Genomic DNA, 23,728 nt, shown 5'->3' with positions numbered 1-23,728 from the left:
ACTTGACCTCTCCCTCATATAACTTGGCCTCTCCCTCATATAACTTGGCCTCTCCCTCATATAACTTGGCCTATTCCTCATATAGCTTGGCCTCTCCCACACAAAACTTGGGTCTCCCTCATATAACTTGGACTCTCCCTAATATAAATTGGCCCCCTCTCATATAACTTAACCCCCTCATGGATCACCTCATATGCGGAGCTCTAGCTACTTCTTTGGTTTACTAGTAAGAGTCTAGTACTAGTATAAGTCAATTCCAGTAATCCTGACACCAATAATAAATACAAACACTAGTGCTCTCATACCATTACTCCCTTATCCCTGTATTGTGGGTTATAAGGGTGCTCTTGTAACCCAAGCATTGGCGTGGCTAGGGTTGGGAGGGTCTTGGCCACTCATGCAAGGACAGGCGGTGTAGCAGAAAGGGAGAGGGAGTGGGAGGGACGGCGGGCGATGGCGGGGCATGAGGAGGAAAAGGGGAGGGATGGGCCAAGATGAAAGGAAGCCGGAGAGGGCGGGCATAAAAGGCGTACCGGGTCCATGGGTGAGTCAACCTTCCACATATATATCGGCCAGGCTGCGGGCACGGGCCAGACGGGTCCGCCAGACAGCTGGGAGCGTAGGGCCCCCATGACGTCTTTGCACAATGGTAACCGGAAAAACTATGTGATGATTTGAAAAGTGTCCGTAAAAAAGTTAAGCAAAAACTCATTGCTAGGCAGAGGTAATGGTAAAAAACTATATATCAATTTTCTGCCTCCGCAGGGCAGAGGTTAGCGTGCCTAGCTATGAATCTGCTGGTCCGGGTTCGAATTTCTGCCCGGGCAGTCGGCGTGCATCTCACCCGGCTGTTCATACTCTCTTTCGGACTGGTCGATAAATGGGTATCTGGGGACACTTAGGGAAGGTAAACTGTGCTAACACAGATGCCACACTGGTCCTGTGTCCCGGGTTAATGGGTTCTTAGCCACCACAGGCTCAAGGACCAATGGGACGGAGATGAGCACCGCGGCCACGCGCAACTATAGCGTATACCCCCAACTTTAGCTTTAATAGTGTCGGTCTCCGTCAGCTGACATACTTCGTCGCAGCCTGAGCAATTACTGTTCAGCCTTTGAGTGATGTGAATTGACTTTGTAATGGCTCGCCGAAGCTCAATGCGGGAAGGGATTCATGAGCGGAGGGTGCGGGCAGGCGAGGTGCTGGCCGAGGCTGCCACGTGCGGAGAGGGGAGGGAGAGAGGGTGAGGTAAACCTTTCAGAGTCGGAGGGCAAGGTCAGCCGCCAGCCAAGGTTACAGACTTTCGATACTAGTGCCATTTTGATAACGAAGACCGAGGGCTTGCCCGGGTCGATCGACAAGTGCTTGTTTGCATCGAGGGCTTGCCCGCGTCGATCGCCAAGTGCTTGTTTGCATCGAGGGCTTGCCCATGTCGACCGCCAAGTGCTTGTTTGCATCGATCAACCTAATGAAATAGATGAACAAGACCTTCGTATTCCATGAAGATGTCGAGCCAAAAATATTTGTTTTTTATGGTTTCAGTCAATATATACAATGCACCTAGGGTGTGTGTGTGTGTGTGTGTGTGTGTGTGTGTGTGTGTGTGTGTGTGTGTTTGTATATATATATATATATATATATATATATATATATATATATATATATATATATATATATATATATATATATATCAGGGCCGTACCCAGAGCTGTGAAGAGGAGGGGGGGGTCCTTTTCCACTAAATGTGGACCTTTGTAGCCACTTGAAGAGGGGCGAAGCGGACCAAATCAGCTGGGGGGTTGGGTTTAAAAAAAAAAAAAAGACATATCTGGGTGCATTATCCTGTTGTTCTCCAGGAATGCAACAGAAAGGTCCCAATTTTTTATTTCAACTTTTCAGAAAGTGGGCCGTTAAGCAGATAGGGGGGGTCGTCCGACACCCCCCCCCATGTGTACATCCCGGTGTGTGTGTATATATATATATATATAGATATATATATATATATATATATATATATATATATATATATATATATATATATATAAAGTATCATTTTAAGCAGGTGCAGCTGTCCACCTGATCAGCTCTCAAATGTTTCTTATATCTGCCTCCTCGGCAGCGGCGGCCTTTGTGCACAAAAATGATTTCGTTACAATATATATATATATATATATATATATATATATATATATATATATATATATATATATATATATATATATATATATATATATATATATATTTATATATATTTATATATATATATATATATATATATTTATATATATTTATATATATATGTGTGTGTGTGTGTGTGTGTGTGTGTGTGTAAGAGATTGGACGTAAGATATACAAAAAGGAACAACACCAAGGAAATTACTAATAAAATTACCTAAGGGAAGACCGTTCACCATATAATGGTGATAAAATAATAATAATATCAATAATGGAATGTTTACATCAGAAGACAAAAACGAAGGGAAACGTTTGAGAGAGGTCCTGAACTACAGCGATATAATTATAAGTATTGGCTGATAATATATATATATATATATATATATATATATATATATATATATATATATATATATATATATATATATATATATATATATATATATATATATATTTATTTATTTATTAAGATAGACATATTGAGATTGGGTTGTAGTAGTGGTAGTAAAATAACATATGCATCACTCAATCAGTGGCCCTGCTGCCTATCTCTGTCATTTACCTGGCACTAGATGGTGCCCATGAATATCACTAGAACCATTATAATATATGTCTGAGACCACTATATTATTGAGCAGGTTACTCGATGCGAGGCGCTGCCACCACCAAGAACAGACAGAGGAAGCTAAGTGTGATTTGCAAGCTGTGGAATGACTCGTAGTTTTGAAAAGGAGAAAAGAGGAGGGAGAGGAGGAGAAGAAAGTGTAATATGATAAATGTTACAGGATTATCTGGACCCAGCCAGCGTGTCGTGGTGGTAGAGCAGCGACGGCCTAGTTTTCTGTGGTGCGGCTCACCTTCCTACCACCTCACACCTGCTCACCTAGGCCAATCAGCTAGGGTAAAAGCAAGGCCCTCGGTAACAACTTGCACTACCAACACGTGGGTACATAGTAAAAGCACAATTAACTTTCTACTAGCTAAAGGAGGGACTCACGTCAGCTGTTTTTCACGATTAGTGGGTGGGGTTGAAGGTTGTGGTATTAACGAACAGTTACTGGTTAAGATTTTCTGGGGACACAAGACTGCGGGGGAGTACGGGGGAGTGGACCGTCGGAACGTCTTTCCACAGGAGTGCTATGGCTCCCGAACCACGTCTCTTATCTTATCGTATTCTATCAGGGCCCCAATAAATGACTCAAAATGATGGACCGACTCCAAACTTGGACTATTTCTCCCTGGCCCTGCTGTGCTGAGGCCATGCGCGCTTCCCTCCTGACGTCATAACCTGGCTCCGCCCACACCCTCCTCCCATTGGCTGGTCTCGCCTCTTGTCAGGAAATGATATTTGGAGAGCATTTCTCTACTTGCAATTTTCTACATCCCTTATGCTAGCGAGGCTGCTCATTCTGTCCCCATACAGCATTAGGGCAGCACTGCTCTCTGGCCGCTATTCCACGCATTACGAGGCTTATTTAGAGGATTTACCGGAGATGAGAAGACACACATCCCAGGCAGGTGTGCAGCCATGCCTGACGTGTGACTTTCGCCCTCTGAATTATCAAGATAAAGTCAGTAAACATGATTAACATACCAGGTCACTCTCATTAGATACCCTGATTGAAGCTACTACCCTGCCTCTAGCGAATGACCTTCAGTATCCTGTATACATATTTGCGGTACGATGTCTCCCTGTGCTTAGTGGCGTGATAATGCTGATGACGTCACTCCAAGGCAATGAAAAACAGGAGTCTTGTTACATCAGGCTCTTCATTACCACCTCTCGACTATCACAAACATGCACAAAATGAGCTAGTGAGCGAGGAGGGCGAAACGAATGTACGATTTAGGAAGGAGGGAACTCACCGGACACGAGATTGGGGGCGGAGCTTGGAGGCTGACGTCATGACACAACGAACACCCTTCCTGCCAGGGCGGAGACGCGATAACCCGAGGATTATCTGACTTTCTCCCCATGACTGCGGCTTTAATCTCTCTCCTCCTCTAGGCTTACTGTTTAGACTTCTAGCTCTATCCTTGAACTTGAGGCTGGGTGGGTCTGAGGGGGGTGAAACAGCGTGGGGATGAGGGAATTTGGGGTTAAAGATGAAGGGGGTAATGGCAACTTAATGAATGGAGTCCGTGCGCAAAACCTTGTTCCCCCGTAGCACCCTGGAACGTTAGAGGATGGGTGAGTGTCTCTTGATTATTATTTTACTGATAAAAATATGAGGGAAAACACGAGTTTCAGTCATGACGAAGGTACTAACGAACGTCTAACATTCTCGTGGTCGGAAAAAGTGCCCCGTGATGGAGGTGAAGAGCGTCAATGGGATGTCGTGAGGAAAATTACAAGTGTTAGCTTCGGGACGTGGCTGATGGCTTAGTCCCGTGTGTGTGTGGTGCGTCGCGGCGTGTCCTGTGCTGTCTTACAAGTGTCAAATCTGCCTCTGTGTTGTGTCTGTGTGTCCCGCTGTGCTGTGTGGATGGCTTAGTGACCGTCTTGTAACACAGTATCTCTTTATACTGGCCATTAGTGAGACGGAGGAGGAGGAGGTGGTGGTGCCTGCTACAGTACCCTACAGACAACCCCCTCACTCACTGTTAACTGTTCGCAAGTGTCCAGTTGATGATAATGGATGCGTGCAGCAAACATCAGGTACACAGGCACGGTGGTCTTCACGTAACCCCTAATAATGAATACATGCACTTGGTATGGGTCTATAATGGGCCCGTAGAGTGTTAGTCAACCACTTTTTTTCGTTTTTACACCGTTGGGAGTCCGGAGACGGCTGTAAACGTTGTGTTAACGAGTGTTTGGACTGTTTTTTGAGTGGCACCTGTGAGGCCAGTGCTGAAATCATGTGTTTCACTGGTGGAGACACACTTGTGGAGCAGCGGCTGGCACACGGGCGGGTTGGAGGGTGGGCGGGTGGGCGGGTGGTCCTGGCAAGGAGATTCTCGCTGCCCAAAGGTATTTTCTTGGCTGTGCACGTATTCCAGTTCTCTGCTTCTGCTTCTAGTCCACACCAAGCCTTCAGGAACACTAGATGAGGGGAGTGTACAGCTCCACGTTCAACATATAGGAACGTCACTTGTAAATTCCGTCAAATTGTGTGTGTGCTGAGCAGAGCGCGGATTGGCCAAGCCAGCGGCACCGCAGACTAGCGTGCGCCCATTGGCTGGTGGTGTGCTGGCCCCGCCCCGCTGGACACGCCTCCTCCACAACCACCAGCCACCTATTTACGACACACACTCATTCAATAATGGGCCCTACTGCTGGGTGTTCCTGCTCAGGACTTAGTGCTGCTGCAGAAGGCGACGACGAAGGCATATAAGTCGGAGTTTTCGTGTTTTCATGCGTCCTTGCTATCCTAGGCCCCTCTGACCATTTTTTCATGCCCCTCCCCGTCAGGCTGTTTTGCATTTACTCAGTATTCCCGTGTGCCCAAAGAGAGAGAGAGAGAGAGAGGCGTCATATGATTAGGACACAAGGCTGTGAATGACGCTGTAAGTTGCAGGTGGGGTTGGCAAGCCTCGTCAGCACACCTGCCCGCTGCTGCTGCTCCCACCCACGCCCGCACCCTCCCCCTCGCCTGCCCTTTCCGCGAGGTACAGGGTTACGAATTTTCCTCGCGGTTTCAACATTCTGTATCCTTAACATGTGATTTAGCGAACTGACGCTACAGTGAAAGTGTGTTTAATCGCTGAACATTAATCTGTCGGGTCCAATTTTGAGACTATTCTGAGCGAGTTAGAAGGTTACGACTTTTCCTCTCGGTCTCAACAATCTTAATATTTGCCAATATTTGAATTAGGTAACTGGTGTGACATTGAAAGTGCATTTAGTCAGAACGTAAATCGGTTGGGGTCTAGTTTCGAGAATATTCTGAGCAATAATTGTGTTCCAAGTAAATGTTGACATCATGATCTCTAAACTGAAGACGGGGAGGGAACTGCAAAGCGTTGAGAATTAAATTTTATATCAATACGCAGACTTCACATTCATTGTTCTATTGTATCATGAGTTTTTGGCGACTCACTATCGCGCTAGTCATTTGACTCGATTCCTATTCACATTTCCTGCAGATTCATAACTCGTGAAGGTTTTAACATTTCACCGGACTGAAGTTACACCGTAGAATGTAATTTGAAACCCTAACAATTCCTTCGATGACTTTAACTCGCTTCCAGCCCGTCTTACATGTGCGGGTGAGACAACCTTTAGGAAATAGACTTTCTGGTGGTCGGCCGTGACCCTTCCTTGCTAGCGCGGACAGGATATTGTTTTTTTATAAATGTCTTCACTGCCCTTCGGGGAAAAAAAATTCTATGGCGGGATCTACACCCATCTTTTGCGTTGATTATGACCTGTTTGTCTAGTTACCTAATTCGTTTTCAGATGGCAGTTATTTTATTGGTTTAATCGTTTATAGGTCAAAACTTCTCTTGCAAGTGACACGCGCTTAAATGGTAAAGAGATAACACTTTAAACAAGGACTTTCCCTAGGTGAGGCGTTGGGGTTTAGACGAGAGAATAAATGAGTAAAATTTGGGGCATATGAAATAGCTGCGTGTGCGTTTCATTAGCCCTTGAGACAACAAAATAGAGATAAATGAAACCTTGAGAGCTATGTTTTAGACCGTTCTCTTATTATTTGAAGTGCTGCAGCAAGATTTAACTTCTCTGACTTACTGTAACATCGCGGAGAACACCTATCCCAGCACCTAGAAACTTTTCCGTACATGCGTGTGAAGGACTTATGTAAAAACTGCACTGTAACTTGGCCTAGATAGCATTGTAGGTGGGAAGAATAATTTGTGCCCCGCAGCTGTTCCAGAAATCGGTTGCCATGATAAAAAGAGAATTACAGTATCTTAAATGAATGGTAAGAAGAACAAGACATGAAGAACTAATACTATAAGGAGTTAGAATTATATAATGTTCTATTAAACTACGACTTCTGGCAAGTTAGGTATACGTGTTGTGGGTTAGCTGTGATGGATTTCATCTCAAGCTATCGGGGAGCTGCACACACACACACACACACACACACACACACACACAAACATTTCTTTCATCATCTCGCACCTGCCTCTGTGTGTGTGTGTGTGTGTGTGCTTATCCGCCCCGCACGTGTCAGGATGTCTGTCTATCAGTCTGTGTTTCCCAAAGGCGCTATTCCTTTCTCCAGCCTATTACAAAAGATGTTCTTGGAAACTACGTAAAGAGGAGGGGAAAGCATCATGGTCACAGTTCTCTTGACCTCGCTTAGATCATGGCGCCGAAATATTATAATACGCGGGACTGACTGGGTTGTAAAATATTTATAGGTGAAGTATCTATATAAATAATGGTAATAATATGGTTGCGATTGTTATTATTATTATTATTGTTGTTGTTGTTATAGTGATTATTATTATTAATATTAATATTATTATTATTATTAATATTATTATTATTATAACGCACACAACTTACACGCGGTTAGTTTCCTAGTTTTTTTTTTTTTTTTTTTTTTTTGGTTTAGTTCGGAGACATTTGTTCATCTCGCCCACTATCCTACGCTTAGGAACAAAAAATAAAAATAAATTTGGCTATTTGTGACACAGTTATCAGTAAGCGTTGACAACAAAGCGGGAATCTCAGCTAAACTTATATCGTACATACGTATATATGAAGATTTTTTTTTAAACATCACACGTAGGCTACAATAGTGAATTCTTGTAAGAGTGGAGCAGACACGACCTAACTAATTAGCTTCATGAAACTTAAAGTAACAGTAGACAGTTTTGTTAAGATTAAATCGCATGTTATCGCTACGGCTCTTGCTTCTTAGGAGGTGGAGAAGGAAGAAAGAAAAAGGTTGAGAGATAGTGGAGAAAATTCAGAGAGAATGTTCCCGTGTGTCCAACTATATAGATGGAGATAGATAGATAGATAAATTGATGGAGTGTAAGCCAAAGTTTATAGGAAAGCTCGAATACAACAAAGAATATAATGAAGGAAAGAAAGACCCGTTACTATACTCAGAATACGAAAGATGAAAATAGTAGCCTAGTATCATTATATGAGAAACATTTACAGATTAAATATATGAATTACTGCGACTTGATCAGTTCAGCGGGACACGGTATATTTAACATGACAAGAGCTTGCTGATTTATTTTAGTTAGTTATCATTATAATAAGCATGGAAACTAAAAACACGAAAAATATATTACTACATAAGTATCAGAGAGAGAGAGAGAGAGAGAGAGAGAGAGAGAGAGAGAGAGAGAGAGGTCAAGCTTCATGTGGTCTACTCGTGCTTTTGAAGTTGGCGGAGAAACAGGCGTGTGTGTGTGTTTGTGTGTGTGTGTGAGACGCAGTGCTGCAACCAGATCGCAAATATTAAATAAAAACCTGATTAACGTGCAGCAATAAATGACTTAGACGTTCTTATACGTTAGTCAAGCAGTGAAACGTTATACGAGGTGCCTCTATTCTTTCCGATTACTCATATAGTTCTTTTGAATATCTGTACCAATGCAACAACGTATAAATAACAATGAGGTCCTGATGGCAACACTACATTCATCTCAGCCCTTTAAACCTCCCCTCTTCCTCCTCCTCCTCCTCCCCCTCCTCCTCCTCCCCTTCCCTCCTCCTCCAATTGCCTCCTGTCAAATTTAAAGATCCTCAGTTTTGAAAAATAAACTTACGAGAAAAGATGAAGAGAGGTTACTGTGTGTCTGCGAGTATTATTCTTACTACTACTACTACTACTACTTCTACTACTATTATCATTATTATATATTATTTGTCATGCGATATAGGAAATGGAACATGCAAATAGAAATTCCATGCTAATGAGACCCTGTGGAATAGAGAGTGGCCATGAGTATGAGTTAGGGCAGCACATGGTGGAGGCAAGTTACATAATTATTGGCCTTGCATGTATGTTGTACGCGTTGATGTATGTTCACTGCCATGGTAAGACTAATAATGAATGTGCCAAGTGTTGATATATGGAATTTGGTTCTGCTTCTCAATATGATTTTGTGAGTAGGTCATATGCGAAATAGTGTTTGGTGGCATGACTAATCTTAAAGTTATGGGTCTGCATAATGTAGTCTTAGATGATAGCTAACTAGCCCTGACAATTTCCATGTGCTGATAATTTTTTTTTCCTTTCAGTCATGTCTAGCTTGCAATGGATGATGATGGCCAGAAACAGAGACTTCTTGACGTAATAGGGTGAGTGGGTTTGGGTGTTATACTCTGTGAAAATTAGTTAGATATGATGAAAGTGTCAAGCTTCAAGCACTGAATTAATGTGCTTGGATAAGTTTGAGACAGCTGAACTTGGACATTAAATATGTAACTGAACTCTGAAGACTTCATTTAAGATTTGACAAATTATTGCAATACAGTTCTGTATTTATTGACAATCACATTAACTGTATCTACTTAATCAGTTTAGGATATTTTCATATTTGATTACTCATAATTACAAGTTGTGAAAGTGTAATAAGTTTTTAGAATAATTTATTTTGACTTCAACATTTAATTTCTCCATTTCTTTTACAGAGACCCCCATGCACTCGAAACCTTCTTAGAAACTTTACCTAGCTCAGTAAGTGTTGAATTTCTTTGTTAGTTTGGCTTTTTTAACTCCCATTTGTTATGCCTCAGTAAGCTGAGTGTATATATATATATATATATATATATATATATATATATATATATATATATATATATATATATATATATATATATATATATATATATATATATATATATATATATATATATATATATATATATATATATATATATATATATATATATATATATATATATATATATCAGTACTTTTATTTGAAAATGCATGATAAGTACATTGAAATAGAAATAATCAATTATCATGTACCATAACAGATTTTGGACTGTTTTTCACATCCATAAGGCTATTGATTTTATTCACCATATTGATGTCATAATAGGAAATTTCAAAGGCATATCCCTGTTTTGTAAATATACAGCTTGATATTGTTAAAAGTGATCTCAAAGGGTGCACACCACCCATTGCAATATCTTTAACCTTGGCCTTAAGAAAATTGCTGATAAACTTTGACTTTCAAACAAGTAGGCTATATTAAGTAATTTAATTTTGTTTTATGCTCATTTTCCTACTTTTGACTAAGGTCAATCTCCCCTGGCAGGGCTTAGACTCTCCTCGCTTTGACAATGTGACCTCTTCCACGGACTCTGGGCTGGTCAGCAGTTGTCTGGACAGCCTCGTCTTCGATGGCCAGTTCCTCGGTCAGGTACGGGGTGGAAGCCATCCCCTCAACCACTCGCAGGTGCCCCCACATGTCCTGCAGCAAGTCCTTCCCTCACCCACACTCTCCGTGGGGCCGCCAGGAACACCTCACGCACCACAGCAGCTGCAGCACCACCTGCCCCAGCAACAGGCAGAACAGCAGGAGCAGCAGCAGCAGCCACCACCACCACCACCACCACCACCACAACAACAGCCACAGCAACCACAACAGCAGCAGCAAGAACAGCCACCGCCACAGCCACAGCATGATTCACCCGAACAGCAACACACACTTCAACAACAGCAAAATGTAGCGCTTCAGGCAGGTGGGGCTCCAATCGTCCCTGGAGCCCCAAGTACAGATGGGGAAGGAACTCGGGAAAATGACCACCCTACTCTACAGCAACTACTGGCTTCCTCCGCAACCTTCCCTCCCCAGCAGCAGCAGCAACAGCAAACACCCCAGCCATCAAACCAACCCCAACATATCCAGCACCCACAAAATGCTGCTTCAGGACACAGTCTCCCGCCCACCATTCACACTGCTGGTGCCTCCCGTCAGCCCTCCATGCAGCAGCCTCCAACAGCGCAGCAGCAAATTTCTGTGCAGCCTGCTCCCCGTCCTGTCTCTGTTAAGTCCCAGGGATCTCCAGCAACGAAAGGTGGCCAGAATGTCCTCCTGAACACCTCCCAGCCAGTCCCGCAGGTCATATCACAAGCTGCCACTCAGCCTCCGCAACAAATTATGTCTAATGGGGTGCAGCTTGTAGGGGGACCCAGCCAAGTGATCACCTCAGGAGGACAGATCATCACATCTGCTTCAACTCAACTGTTACAAGGAACTCAGCTTCTGCAAGCACCGGGATCAACACAAGTTTTGCCAAGTCAGATTTTGCCGGGTGGCCAAGTTTTGCACAATGGCCAAGTCATACAGGGTGGCCAGGTACTTCCCGGGCCACATTTACTACCCAGCGGCCAGATACTACAGAGTGGCCAAGTTATCCAGGGTGGGCAGGTGCTGCAGGGAGGGCAAATCATCCAAGGAAACCAGGTCATTAATAACAGTCAACTAATTGCCACCACAGCACAAATGGCATCTAGTGGAGTGTCTGGACTTGGGGCTCCATCGGCACCCATCCAAGTCGCTCCCAGTGCACAAGCAATCCCACAGCAAACCCATACAGTTACACTACATCAGTCAGTCCAGCCCCCTACTCCTGCCTCCCCATTCTCTGTGCTCAGTAAGTCTCCAGGAACAGTATTGCCTCGCACATCACCGAGTCCCTCCCCTTATCACCCAACCACACCCTCGCCACACCCGGGAGTCCAAAGTCCTGCTCCTTATACAACGCGCTCTCCAGCACCTTCTCCTCATAGTAATGTAAGTGCCATGAGATCTCCTGCTCCTCCTACTCCATCCCCGGCTGCAACACCAACACCACAAACACACACGAGCATTGCAACCATACCACAACAGCAACCTACAGGAATGGTTCAAAGTGTCATGGGAAATGTAGGAATGATGCAGAGTCTGATGCCCCAATTACCATTGTCTCAAGTGATGGGATCCAATGGCATGGTGCTACCACAGTCAGGAGTTCAACAGACTGCAAGTGGAGTCAAGCAAGTTGTGTCTGGAGGACAGCTGATTCAAATTGTATCCTCACCTCAACCAACACAGCCCAGGCAACCTCTCACTACATCTGCACACAAGCCAATCCAACCCAAGCAACCCCAGTTGCTTCCAAAGCCTCCTCAAGCAGCTGTTGTAGGGCAGCCAGCCCCTCCTCCTCCTGGGAAGACCCTCATAGGCACTCGTCCTGTGACTCCTGGAGGACAGCAGCCCATAGTGATTGGGACGACTGGACAGCAGCCAACGATGGTTACGGGTCAGCAGGGGTTGGGAGGGTTTGTTATCAACCCTTCAATGCTACAGTCAGGCCTACAGCAACCCTTCCTCATCCAGCAGCCCAACGGTGTTCTCCTTGTGAGGCCTTCAGGACCATCTGGGGCTGGCGGAGCACCAGGCCAAACTCTTCTGGTGCCTGTACCAAGTCAGCCGCAGATGTTAAGTGCTGCTGGAACCAAAGCTGGGCAGCACCAGACTGTGGTGTTTCCCAGTAATGGACAAGGAGGGCCGGCATATGTCATCCCTCAGCATGGCTCCTCTGGTTTGGGTGCTCCGGGGGTGATGGGGGCACAAGGCTCCCGGGGCCCCCAGCCCATCATCCGTCTGGTGGCACCCCAGGCCCCATTACAGCTGCAGCCAATTCAGACTCCCAGTGGGCCTGCATTAGTTGCAGTGCAGACTGGTCAGGCTGTCAATCTGCAAGGGTTGCTAACACCTGGAGGTACCACAATGCGTACCCTCACTCCAGGGGTGGCCTCAGGTCCCCTACAACTAGCCCCCACCTCAGTGGCTCCCCCCAGCATGGCTCCCGTTGTTAGCATGGGCCACATCCAATTGCCAGGCGGGGGGCAGCCACTCCATGTGTCTGTCCCTGGAGCACCCCTCCATCTAGCCACCTCCCTCCCCTCCTCCCTTCCATCTGTGATAACCACCACTAAGCAAACTGTGATAGATGAAACCGTGGCTCCTGCCTCAATTGTGACAGCTGCAGAGGTTGGAACACAGCATCAAACCGTAACAGACTCTAGTAAAAACACTAAGAAAAAGTCCAAAAAGAAGAAACGGGAAAAGGACACAAAAGATGAAAAACTTAGGGGAAAAGGGACGTCGATAAATTTAAATGACATTCTCAGAGAAACTGGCATTGATGGCGACCTGATGCTTTTTGATGAAGCTGATTTAGGTTTAGGAGGAGAAGGGATGGAGGGCGTGCAGGTAACCCCCTCCACTGCTGCGGCTCAGGTGACGGCAGTGCCAACTGTTGTGACACCTGCAACCATGGCAACCCAGGCTCATGTTGTGAACCCAGTACAAGCAATGCCCACAGCGGAGAGCAACGTCACCTTCACCACCCCAAGTGAGAACGGCGGCCACATCGTCGTTGGCTCCTCAAACCCTCACTCGCTGCTGGGAATGGGTAATACTTTAGTCACGGGCACGGTGGTGACCAATTCCTCGCAGAGTGGATTGATCACCACATCAAGCATGCCAAGTGGAATGAGTATTACCTTGGATCCGAGTGGGAAGTTCATCTTCGGGTCAGATCCAACGAAGGCTCACTTTGGTCCCCCAATACCAACGGCAACTCAGGTAAGCAAGCTACCAAGAGCAGTTGTGTCAGATTAGTAAAATACGCACAGACAAGTACTTCATGCTTTAACGAGGATTGCACTTCTAAAGAGGCTGTGTTAAGGGAATTTTTCTTGATTATTCTCATAATACAAGTTAAGGGTCTCTGGTTTACGTTAATTTAAGAAAACCCCATATCTTGCTTGCCAAAATGCAGTTCTAACTCCTAACAAGAAGTAGTGAATTTTAGTGCTTTACAAGAGAAAGTATGTGTGATTCAAATGCCTGTTCTACATAGCCTCAGTTTTTCCTATTTACTGTCATACTAATTCACCATATCTTTTCTTTTGCAAGGTTGGAGGATTGGTGCTCCCCACGTGCCAGTCCCAGGTGCAGGTGATTGGTGGAGCAAATGTCAGCCTGAGCTCCTCCCTGAGCAGTGTCAGCAGTGGGGGTGTGGCCAACGGGGTAGGGAGCAGTATGCCCACCATCATGACTGGCAGTGCTAATGCTGGGATTGGACAGAGTGCTCTTCCAGTCGGGTCTATGCCATCCTTCACCCAGCTCCTGACGCCCCCAACACAAGCAGCATCTAATGTTGTGGTTCATGGGCACGGCATCACTGCCAAGAGTAAGCCACTACAGTTTCAGCAGACAGCCTCAAAGCTAACGCAGGTGACCTCTTCCAAGAGCCAGACTGGGGCGGACATCTCCAGGGTGGCGCAGAACACTCATCTGTTACAGACTTTACACCTCCCTGCGTCAGAGAAACCTCTGGCAACCAATGGACAGCCTTTCCTAACATCACTCATATCAGGACCACAGACAATACCCAGCCATAGTGGGGAGCAGCTGGGTGTTCCAGTACAAGTCTCCGTCTCGGATGGGGGACCCATGCTCACGGTGGTTAGTGTTGGAGGTGTTATGAGCTTACCTGAAGGTATAGTTTCTACTGGTACAACTCTTTCCTCGCCAGCTCCTCTTAGCATACTGGTGCCCAGTCAAGCTAGCCAAGTGCCTCAGAGTTCTGCTGTGATTGTGTCTTCTAGTGCTACAAACAGTGTTGTGTCTGGTGCTATATTAAGCAGCAAACATTATGTCTCCAACTCTGCACTCATTCCACAAACTAGTGTAAGTTTTCCTAACACAGAAAATGTGCCAATATCTAGAGCTCATTCCCAAATTTTAAACCCTTTGCAAGATAATGTTCCTAGTCAGGCAAGTAATCCTTGCACTTTGTTAACAAAAAGTAATGAAAACCACACTAAAGCTCCTAGCTTTCAAAATGAATATGTGGCAACTCTTCAGAGAGGTCAAACCATCATAGACTCAAGTAAAAACAAAACTAAATCCTATAAAAAGAAAAAGAAAGATAAGGAAACAGAAATAATATCACCAACAAATGCAAGTACAATGATCGTTAAGCACAGCTTGCAAGAACGTTTAAAATCGGGCACGTGTACAAGTACAAGTGGAACCATCCAGCAGCAACTACCCTTGGCACCCATACCCAACGGGCTCAGCGGTCCTGCCATCAAGACCGTCTCTCACAACATTGGAACTTCCACAACCTCTACATCCCTGCCCTTAACTATTGAAGCTGGTGGCCAGTGTGATACTACATCCATAGCAGGCTCCAACACCTCCTCTGCTCCTCCTGTCACCATCACAACCTCCGGGATAGTGACGGTCACAGCAACCTCCCAAGCATCCTCAACGGCCACCACGGCGACCATCACCTCGGCCACAACCTCAACGGGGGTGATGGTCTCCGTTCCCAAGCAGCAGTTCAGGCACGTCAGACACCTCATACTCTCTCCACAGAATCAAGAGGTAGGTTTTTGCCCTTCTGCAACTGTTTGCCTCACACCTTAATGGGCCTTGAAATTTCACTTGGAGTAGGTGATGGTACTTGTATTCTTAATCATAATTAATGATAGGGATGTCAACATGCAGTGTTAAAAATGAAGGACATGTAATGAGGTGGACTAGCAGACAAATTACAAAATGGCAAATCAGTTGGCAGCATTTTTTTACAATGTGTACTCATCTCTGAAATCATATCAAGTGACAGCATAGTTATACAGTGTGCACTCATCTTTTCCCAAATCATCTTTTGATAAGATAATGTCATTGATTAAGCTAAGAGTTGTTGGTTATTATCACTGTGGGATGCGGCCCAGGCGACGGCACGGGCCAATTTTCACAAATGTTATAACACTTATGTTGCACGGATTCTGATTTTTGTACATGTTTTCAAATACTAAAATATGCATTTCCTTGGCTGCTTGGACACAGGCCCTCAAGAAGGTTCATGCCCAGATCCAAGTTCTTCAAAACAAAAAGTCTGACCAAGATAGCGCGTGTCTTCAGCAGCTGTATGCTGAGTACCGCAAGATAATGGCCACGGGGAAGCCAGTCACTGTCAGCACCACACAACAGCCACAGATTGTAAGTCATGAGCCCACCATATCTCAGCTGTGTCTACGTGAAGAGAATGAGTGTGTGGGGATAAGTATTTGTAAGATTTAAGCTGATGCTGACACTTCTCTCAATGTTGACTTCTTTCTTCAGCCTCCAACACCCAGCCAACCCACTCCTGTGCGGTATTCTCACCCTGTGGGGCACAAGGTCATCACGCTGACTCAATTCAAGCAACAAATCAAGCATTTGCCTCAAGTAAGAATTTTTATCATTTTGCTTTTAATTTTGTGGGGATGTTTTTATGAATATTTGAAAATGATGCTAAAGCCAATGATGTTAATGGTTTTGATAATATTAAAGAAAGCTAGAGGGTGAAATTGAGTGTTTGGCAGTATTCTCCATCACCTCCAGGAACTCCATAACCTCAGAATAGAAAAGTTATCATTTTGACCCTTAAATTTTACCTTTGTTTTTTTCTTGGATATCAGTCATGAGAAAACATCTTTTTTTTACTAGGATCAGCAGAGGCAAATAATAGATCACAGCAAGCAAGTGCTACAGAGGTGCAAAGACCCTGGGAATAACACATCCTTCTCTGTCACCTCGGCTCCCACCCTCCACACATCCCCTCACCTCTCTCCCAGTACACAGGTTAGTCTAGTCACCTGTTTTGTGACAATATAAATGCTGACTTGTATAGATTTAAGAGGCAAGACATACCATCCAGGGATTGCCCACTGTGAGAATGAAGTCTTTGATATTGGTAGTTTTTCTAACCCTATTGAGGTAGAAGTAAGTGATGTATACATATGGTTACATACACTTGCTTGAATCTCATACCCTCATCACAATGTCTATAGATAATTATACATATTATTCTACCATTACATCAAATGTGGCAATTTACTCCATGCCTGAGGTGTTAGTATTTAACATTTACTTATTTCTAAAGGACATGTTTAACCCGTCTGCTGTGATTGGCATGGATTTGTCTTTCACTGGTAGCCTGGTAACATATACTCCCAGGCCTTTCTCTGCCTCTGTGGTGGATAGAGGATTGTTTCCCATGTGGTATTGGTATGATGGATATCCCCTCCCAAGGTGCATGATTTTACGTTTTTCTTCATTGAATCGTAGCAGCCACATTTTGATCCATTCCTGTAGCTTGGTGATGTCTTCCTGTAGGAAATCTGCAGTCAAGGGGTTAACTGTTTTCATCACATTTCAGGGCACAGGAGGCAGTAATGGATCCACCAAGATTACTGTGGCCCATGGACCCAGCATGCCCACCATTGCCACTTCGGTCTCCTCCCCCATCGTGCCCACAACCTCCACTACAGTTTCCAGCAGCACCACCACCAGCAGTAACCTAAGCTACACCAAAATAACTCCTCCTCACTGCTCGCCTGTCTCCACCACGGCTGCTGTGAGTCACCTGAGTTCCCTGGGGCCATCTCCAAAGAGTCTGGTCCAGTCAGGCATGGTGCTACCACCCCAGTTCTCGCCCCATCCTGTCTCTGCCTCAGGCATGGAGGAACACTCCCCAAGCCAGCCCAAGACTCCCACAGCGACAGCATACAGCATCACTAAGGAACAACTGTAAGTGGTAGCTTGGCTTCTGGAAATCAAATCACCAAAGAGCGAGATGGCTATTCTTGTCGAGATTTGGTCACCAATGGATGTAATTTTTGTTATATGTTAATTATTTTTGTTGCCTTTCAGTTTTGAACATCAGCTGAAGACCGACCAGAATGGAGCGCTCAATCCTGACTATCGCACTCCCTTCAAGAATAAGATAGATGCTTGCAAGCGCCTCATTCGCTACCATGTGTTCAATGAATGTGTATCCACCCAACGGGAATTAACAGAAACCAGTAACCAGTTTGAGCTGCAAGCCGAATCCCTTCTTAAGAAATTCAATAACATGAAGTACAAGTATCAATCTCTTCTAGTTAAGGACAGCCTGGTAAGTAAAAATCTTCTCAAGGTTTACTTAAGACTTTCTGTTATGTATGGTTATTATATCAACAAATATTTGCATACTTTATAGCATCAGATTCATTAACTTGAGCTTTTATGATGAAGATATGTATTACATTGGGACCTCAGAATGCATATCTCCATGTTCCACTCTGTGCTGTGTGGGGCAACTTTATGAGCTGTCCTGTGTCGGCTGAGTGGCCACATGCACTCAAGATATATGATCCATTATTCTTTGTAGTATTATGTAAACTATTGCAAGAACACACACCTTTCTTTGGCAGTTGGTGTAGCAAGGTCTCTTATTTCTGAATCACATGAATACCCCAGAGCACAGCTGGTGAAACATTCCCATTCCATATTCATTAAAATCAGAATGCTGTGTGTTTTGTATCCTCCTATAGTAAGATCATTCAAACTGACATGATCTTTACTTTCCAGCGCCGTCATCCATCTTCCGAGACTGTGATGCTCTATCGCTTATTTTTGCAAGAGGACAAAACCAACTTTGAGAAAGAGAAGAGTGACATTCAGAGTGGAAAAAGTGAGTCTATATACACATATGTTTCTTATCTAAGGTGAATCATAGTTAGAAGGACTTGCAGATTTTTTCCCATCATGTTATTAATGCATATCCATCAAACTGTATATTTCTTCACTATTTGGATTTCTGAATGTCTTTAGATGCAAGATGAGGAAACCAAATGATGGAAAACTGAATGTGTTAGAGGGTTGCTTGAAGAAAAATGATTATGTTCAAGAATTCTAGTGATGCAGAACAGTTACTTGCATGTGTGGTTGTGAGAATGTTTGAACTTTGAACAAAATAATAATGTTTGAGAGAGGCAAGGAATCATGAGTTGTGGCTCTGGTTGTTCTGAAGTAATTATTGGTACAACTACATTTATACTAGTCATTCATTGAGAAAATTGTCAGTAAAAACCAACATTATTAACTAAACATTACAAAAATACCAACTAAAGAAAAGACACTATGACAATGCATTATGAGGTGTACTTTTATTTTTCAGTCATAGGCATCGCATCAACGAGTATCATTCATTTATAGTCATTCGCTGAGAAAATTGTCAGGAAAAAACAACTTTATCAACTAAACATTACAAAAACATAAACTTAAGATTCTGACAATGCATTATGAGGTATACTTTTATTTTTCAGCTATAGACATGGCATCAACAAGTATCATCCCTACGTCTAGCGAGAGTCTGCACACTGACGGTCTATATCCTTGGGAACTGGAGTGGGAAAGCCAAAAACTCTACAGGTATGAACCCAACCAAAAAGTTCTGAAGCGAGAAGAGACTGACGACGACGAGGAAGAAGAAGAAGAGCTGTGCATTGACAACCTGAACGACACCATCAAGACGGAGGTCATCGGTAAGAGTGAGACGGAAGAGACGGAAGACGTGATGGTGGAAGAGGAAGACCAGAAGGAAGACAAGGAGAAGGAGCTGAGTGTTGTTGACAACGACGATGATGACAATGAAGAGGAGGAAGACGAGAAACCGGAGGAAAGCAAAACCAGCATAAGTCGTAGTGAGTCCATGGCATTCATGACGGAAAAAGATCTGAACGAATTCGATGACAGTCAGGAAGGAGAAACTTGCCTTCACATACATACAGGGGATGAGGAGGAAAAAGAGGATGAAGAAACTACCAAGAAGGAAAAGGAGGAGGAGGAGGAGGAGGAAGAAGAGGAGAAGGAGAAGCAACACAGACAGGTGAGTCATCTAGTCAAAAAATTCAACTGTAACAGCGTCACCTATGGCAGCGATGGTTACAGCGTAGAGGCGGCGCAGCACTCCTCATCCCCTGTCACAAAACTAAGCTGCAACAACCTCAGCGACTCGGACAGCTTGGACGAGAAGAATGGAGAGGCTGATAAGGATTCCGAGCAGGAGGAGGAGGAGCTGGTCATATGTGATGGGGAGGGTGCATCCAGCAGTCTAAACAACAGTCCGGTGAGTAGTGAAGTTCCTACACTAGCCAGCCCCAGCCGAGTGTCCTTGTTGAACTGTGGCGAGAACGTGTTGTCGAAGTTTTCCGAGCACCTGTGTGATAACCTGAGGCTGACGAGTAACGCTGCCAAGCCCCTAAATTTAACAGGCCCAGACCCTCCCGGTAACAACATGTGCAAGCCAGCTCATTCTCCACCAGCAAAAGCTTTAAGTGATAAATTGGACAAAGAGAAACGAAGGGAAAGAGTGGAGAAGGAAAAGAAAAAATCAGACAGGACTAAAGTGAAAGAGAGGGGAAAAGACAGAGAAAAGGAGGACAGGCCGCCCAAAAAGCTGAGAATTAAGTTTAAGACTGAGGAACGTGCCCTTGTCCCTCCGCTGCGAATCAGGACAGAAGAGCGTGGTCTGAAATTGACGCTAAAGAAACAGGAAGGCTCGGGAGCGTATTACAGTGTGGGTGAGGAGAGGAAGAGGGAGTACAGAGTGGAACCGAATGAGGATGGAGAGGAGGAGGAGGAGGAGCTGGGGGGCATTGTCCGACCCTTCGAGGATGAGGAAGGACAAGAGGACAGTGAAGGTCATGGAGGCAGCAGCTTGAAAGAGGTCAAAGTGGTGCTTCAAGATGTGCTGAAAGACAAAAGGTTTAAAAAGCAGGTCGAGGAGAAAAGCAGTAAAAAGAGGAGAAAAGAAAAGTGCGAGGAAAAGAATGACAGAAATGAAACTCTGTACAGTCCAAATTCCCATTGGATAAACTATTCCCAGCAGTTACACCCGAGTGAGGGCGATAAGAAAAATTTGCAAACCACCAATCAGGACAGCAGGACTTGGAACTGTAATGCGGGGGAGTGGCGGAAGAGTGGTGGTGAAGGTGCTTCCAATGTTGACCATTCTAGCGATCACAAGGCACGAGAGTACAGTTCCCATTTATATTCCTACAGTGAGCACTTTGGACATGAGTACGCTGGTCGGCATAATCATTCTCAGCCATATGGGCATTCTGGTAGTCAGCAGAGAAATACACACAGCTACTATTAATGTAAGGCTGTTGGGTATAGTCCAGATGTATATGGTTGGTTGTCAGTTAATTTGGAGATACTTTCTGTTAACTGCTTCATATCCAGATACTTTCAATTCAATCTTTTGGTCAGGTATTATAACAGGCACTATTTTTAATTTACGAAAGGCATTTTTCATGATGTTCAAAAAGTGTTCACGGTAATTGGTGACGACTCTAAATTGCTAGACAATAGCAAGTCATTTCAAAGTATACATGTATTCACAAGAGTTTTACGTTTGCATGTTTGCACAAATACTCATACAGACTTTAGCAGCATTGTTTTCTTTGTGTATCATCAATGATTTTATCAAACCTTGATTGTTGTGGTGCATTGATAGTACTAGATTAATTTTATCATTTCAACCAATGGCTGTTTGTTGAGTCATCTTCCATCTGGCCTCTTTATGTTGAATCTAGTCCTACTCACCTACCCTTCTGGATGTACATAGCCAGGTAATATTTGCTCAGTAAAGAGTGTCTAGTTGGAATGGGGAGCCCCCATGTTTGATGACTCAATTTTGATGGTTACATATTTTTATCATGTGTTTTGGTGGAAGCAAAGCCAAAATGCACAGCTAAGCTATTAGCAGCAAAAGTACTCGGGACTTTCTGTGAAGGCATCTAAGTATGGGAACTTGGATCGAGCATTTCCCATGTGATTGCCGATTTCGGCAGAAACTTTTTAATACTTAAAAACCCTGTGGTGTACCTATGTTTCAGTAGGTGTCAGTGTTTATAGGATCCTGTATTATTTGAACGGTGAATTTGTGGATAATGCCCTTAATAAGGAAACTCTCATTCTCAAAATGTGATCTCAAGTGTGATTTTTTACAAGCTTGCCTCATTTTTCTAACTGTTGTTGTGGTATGAAGTCCATAGTGTGTAAATATTTTTTTTTTGCTCTGTACTTATTAATGATGTCCTATAGGTTGTTGAAATTTTCAGGGATTTGAGCCGAGGTACTGCGAAGGGGTAATTATTTGGGGGGCCGACCTTCTTTCATTGTCACCTGATGTTCACCTGCAGTACAGACTGTTTGCATAGACTGGTTCATGTATCATTATGCTTTGTCCTGAATATGCATGATTGTTGGTTGACTATATGGATGAATGGTGTCATATCATTACAGATGTTACCTACTTAATAACCACAACTCCTGCACACTGAAGGAACACACACACACACACACACACACACACACACACACACACACACACACATACACACAAAATATATAGCTAGAAATATCATACACAGGTAAAATGACGAGCCTTTTAAGGACTGAAGGTCACATGTGGCGTAAAGCTCCTGGTGGGGTGCATTCAACATAATAATTTTCAACACACTGACTTTCTTTTTTCTAGTTAGTTTTTACTCGGTTTAAAATATACGGAAAAATATGAATGCATTTTTAACTTAATGCATGGAGGATATATTCTGATAATGTACTGCAAGGAGCATAGACTTTAATTTATTTTTGTGGAGTGAGCAAGTCAATGAGAAGGGAGTAATGATATGCTGGATGTCCAAGGTAGAGGAAAATGCCGCAGTGATATATGGGAGGGTGATCCAGTGAGGGGGAGAAGAACCATGAGATACAATGGGTTGGTCAGATCAAATGGAGGATGTGTGTTCATTGAAGGAAAGAAATAACTGTTTAAAGAAAAGCGCTGTGCTTTTGCTGGAACAAGACAGGGATGCCAGGAGAAGTGGGCTGGAATGGTTGTGAGATGATTGCAGTTTGCTCAGCAGCAAAACACACTAAAGAATAAACACATTCCTCACTGGCAAGAGCTGTGTGACATGGGACCCAGCAAAAGGATTAGGATGTTTTATGGACTGAAAGGCGGAACACTTAGTCGTGGATTTCATGGACTAGCTGTTAGGTGGTAGGAGGAAAGGGATCATAAGAAGAAAAAGGTTGTGGAATTATACATTGAAATCCTGGGTAATAAATGTCAAGATAACCTTATTATGCAACCCTCTGGGAAGATTTGTTAAGCAGCTCTGTATTTTTTATTTTATTTTATTTATTAAATTAAAATAATTTATATTCAAATATAGTTTTTTGATATACTGTCATATGCCTGTTGCATCTTCGTCTTGCTCATTTCACCGCCTGTGCTTCCCCAAGTCATTTGGCTGTCACTGTGGCCACAATCCTGTGATAATGTCTTTGCTTTTTGCTAAATGATCAAGGCTGCCTCGTGTTGTTGGGGAATCAAACCCTAGATTTTACAGTTCAGCAAAGAATGTTAACCTCCACATCATCAGGACACCTTACTTAAAAGCAGATTGAGAGATGTTGGGATTTGAAGAATTGCTATGAACTTTGACTACAGCAGGAGCAGCATAAGGAAAGATCTTGGAGATCATGATAAAAGTTCTACAAAGCCTTGGCTGCACAATGGCTAAGATACTTGAGTGATGAGAATGATGTGACTAACCTGCTTTCACCTGTCGTCATGTGTTAGAATTAAGTCTACATTGGTACACATCACTGCAAAAGAGAGGAGGCATTCTTCATGAGCATTTCCTTCATTCTATGCACTCAAATATTGTATGAGGGTGATCTGAAAAAAAAAAAAAAAAAATAATAATAATAA

At 43.8% G+C, this 23,728-nt stretch overlaps 2 protein-coding genes across 19 annotated transcripts in view; one reads left to right on the top strand and one right to left on the bottom strand.

The window, feature by feature from the left end:
• The window catches only part of LOC126998673 (DNA N6-methyl methyltransferase-like), a 26,919-nt gene extending 19,336 nt beyond the window's left edge, over positions 1 to 7,583 (bottom strand). For 13 of the 15 annotated variants that reach the window (XM_050860657.1, XM_050860659.1, XM_050860660.1 and 10 more), the window contains exon 1: positions 8 to 1,606. The gene's annotated coding sequence lies outside the window, so the exon portion shown is untranslated. Of the gene's footprint in view, positions 1 to 7; positions 1,607 to 4,777; positions 4,927 to 5,015 lie in introns of those variants that run through there. The other 2 variants (XM_050860673.1, XM_050860670.1) reach the window with 2 other exon arrangements.
• LOC126998671 (mucin-2-like) lies at positions 2,617 to 23,728 on the top strand. Of its 4 annotated transcripts, none has more exons than XM_050860653.1 (12): positions 2,617 to 4,366; positions 9,356 to 9,415; positions 9,749 to 9,794; positions 10,384 to 13,704; positions 14,038 to 15,516; positions 15,982 to 16,134; positions 16,258 to 16,362; positions 16,624 to 16,758; positions 17,336 to 17,706; positions 17,830 to 18,073; positions 18,529 to 18,631; positions 19,266 to 23,728. In XM_050860653.1, the coding sequence occupies exons 2-12, from the start codon at positions 9,372 to 9,374 to the stop codon at positions 21,098 to 21,100; spliced, it is 7,836 nt and encodes a 2,611-aa protein (XP_050716610.1). In that variant the 5' UTR covers positions 2,617 to 4,366; positions 9,356 to 9,371; the 3' UTR covers positions 21,101 to 23,728. The 4 variants fall into 4 exon arrangements, with proteins under 4 accessions (XP_050716610.1, XP_050716608.1, XP_050716609.1 ...); XM_050860651.1 differs by having other exon boundaries at positions 10,366 to 13,704; XM_050860652.1 differs by lacking the exon at positions 2,617 to 4,366 and adding an exon at positions 4,695 to 4,834.

The sequence above is a fragment of the Eriocheir sinensis genome, chromosome 14 (assembly GCF_024679095.1).
Source record: "Eriocheir sinensis breed Jianghai 21 chromosome 14, ASM2467909v1, whole genome shotgun sequence".
Taxonomy (NCBI): Eukaryota; Metazoa; Arthropoda; class Malacostraca; order Decapoda; family Varunidae; genus Eriocheir; species Eriocheir sinensis.
The sequence above is the reverse complement of the archived record's forward strand: the minus strand, read 5'-3'. Positions and strand labels throughout refer to the sequence as shown.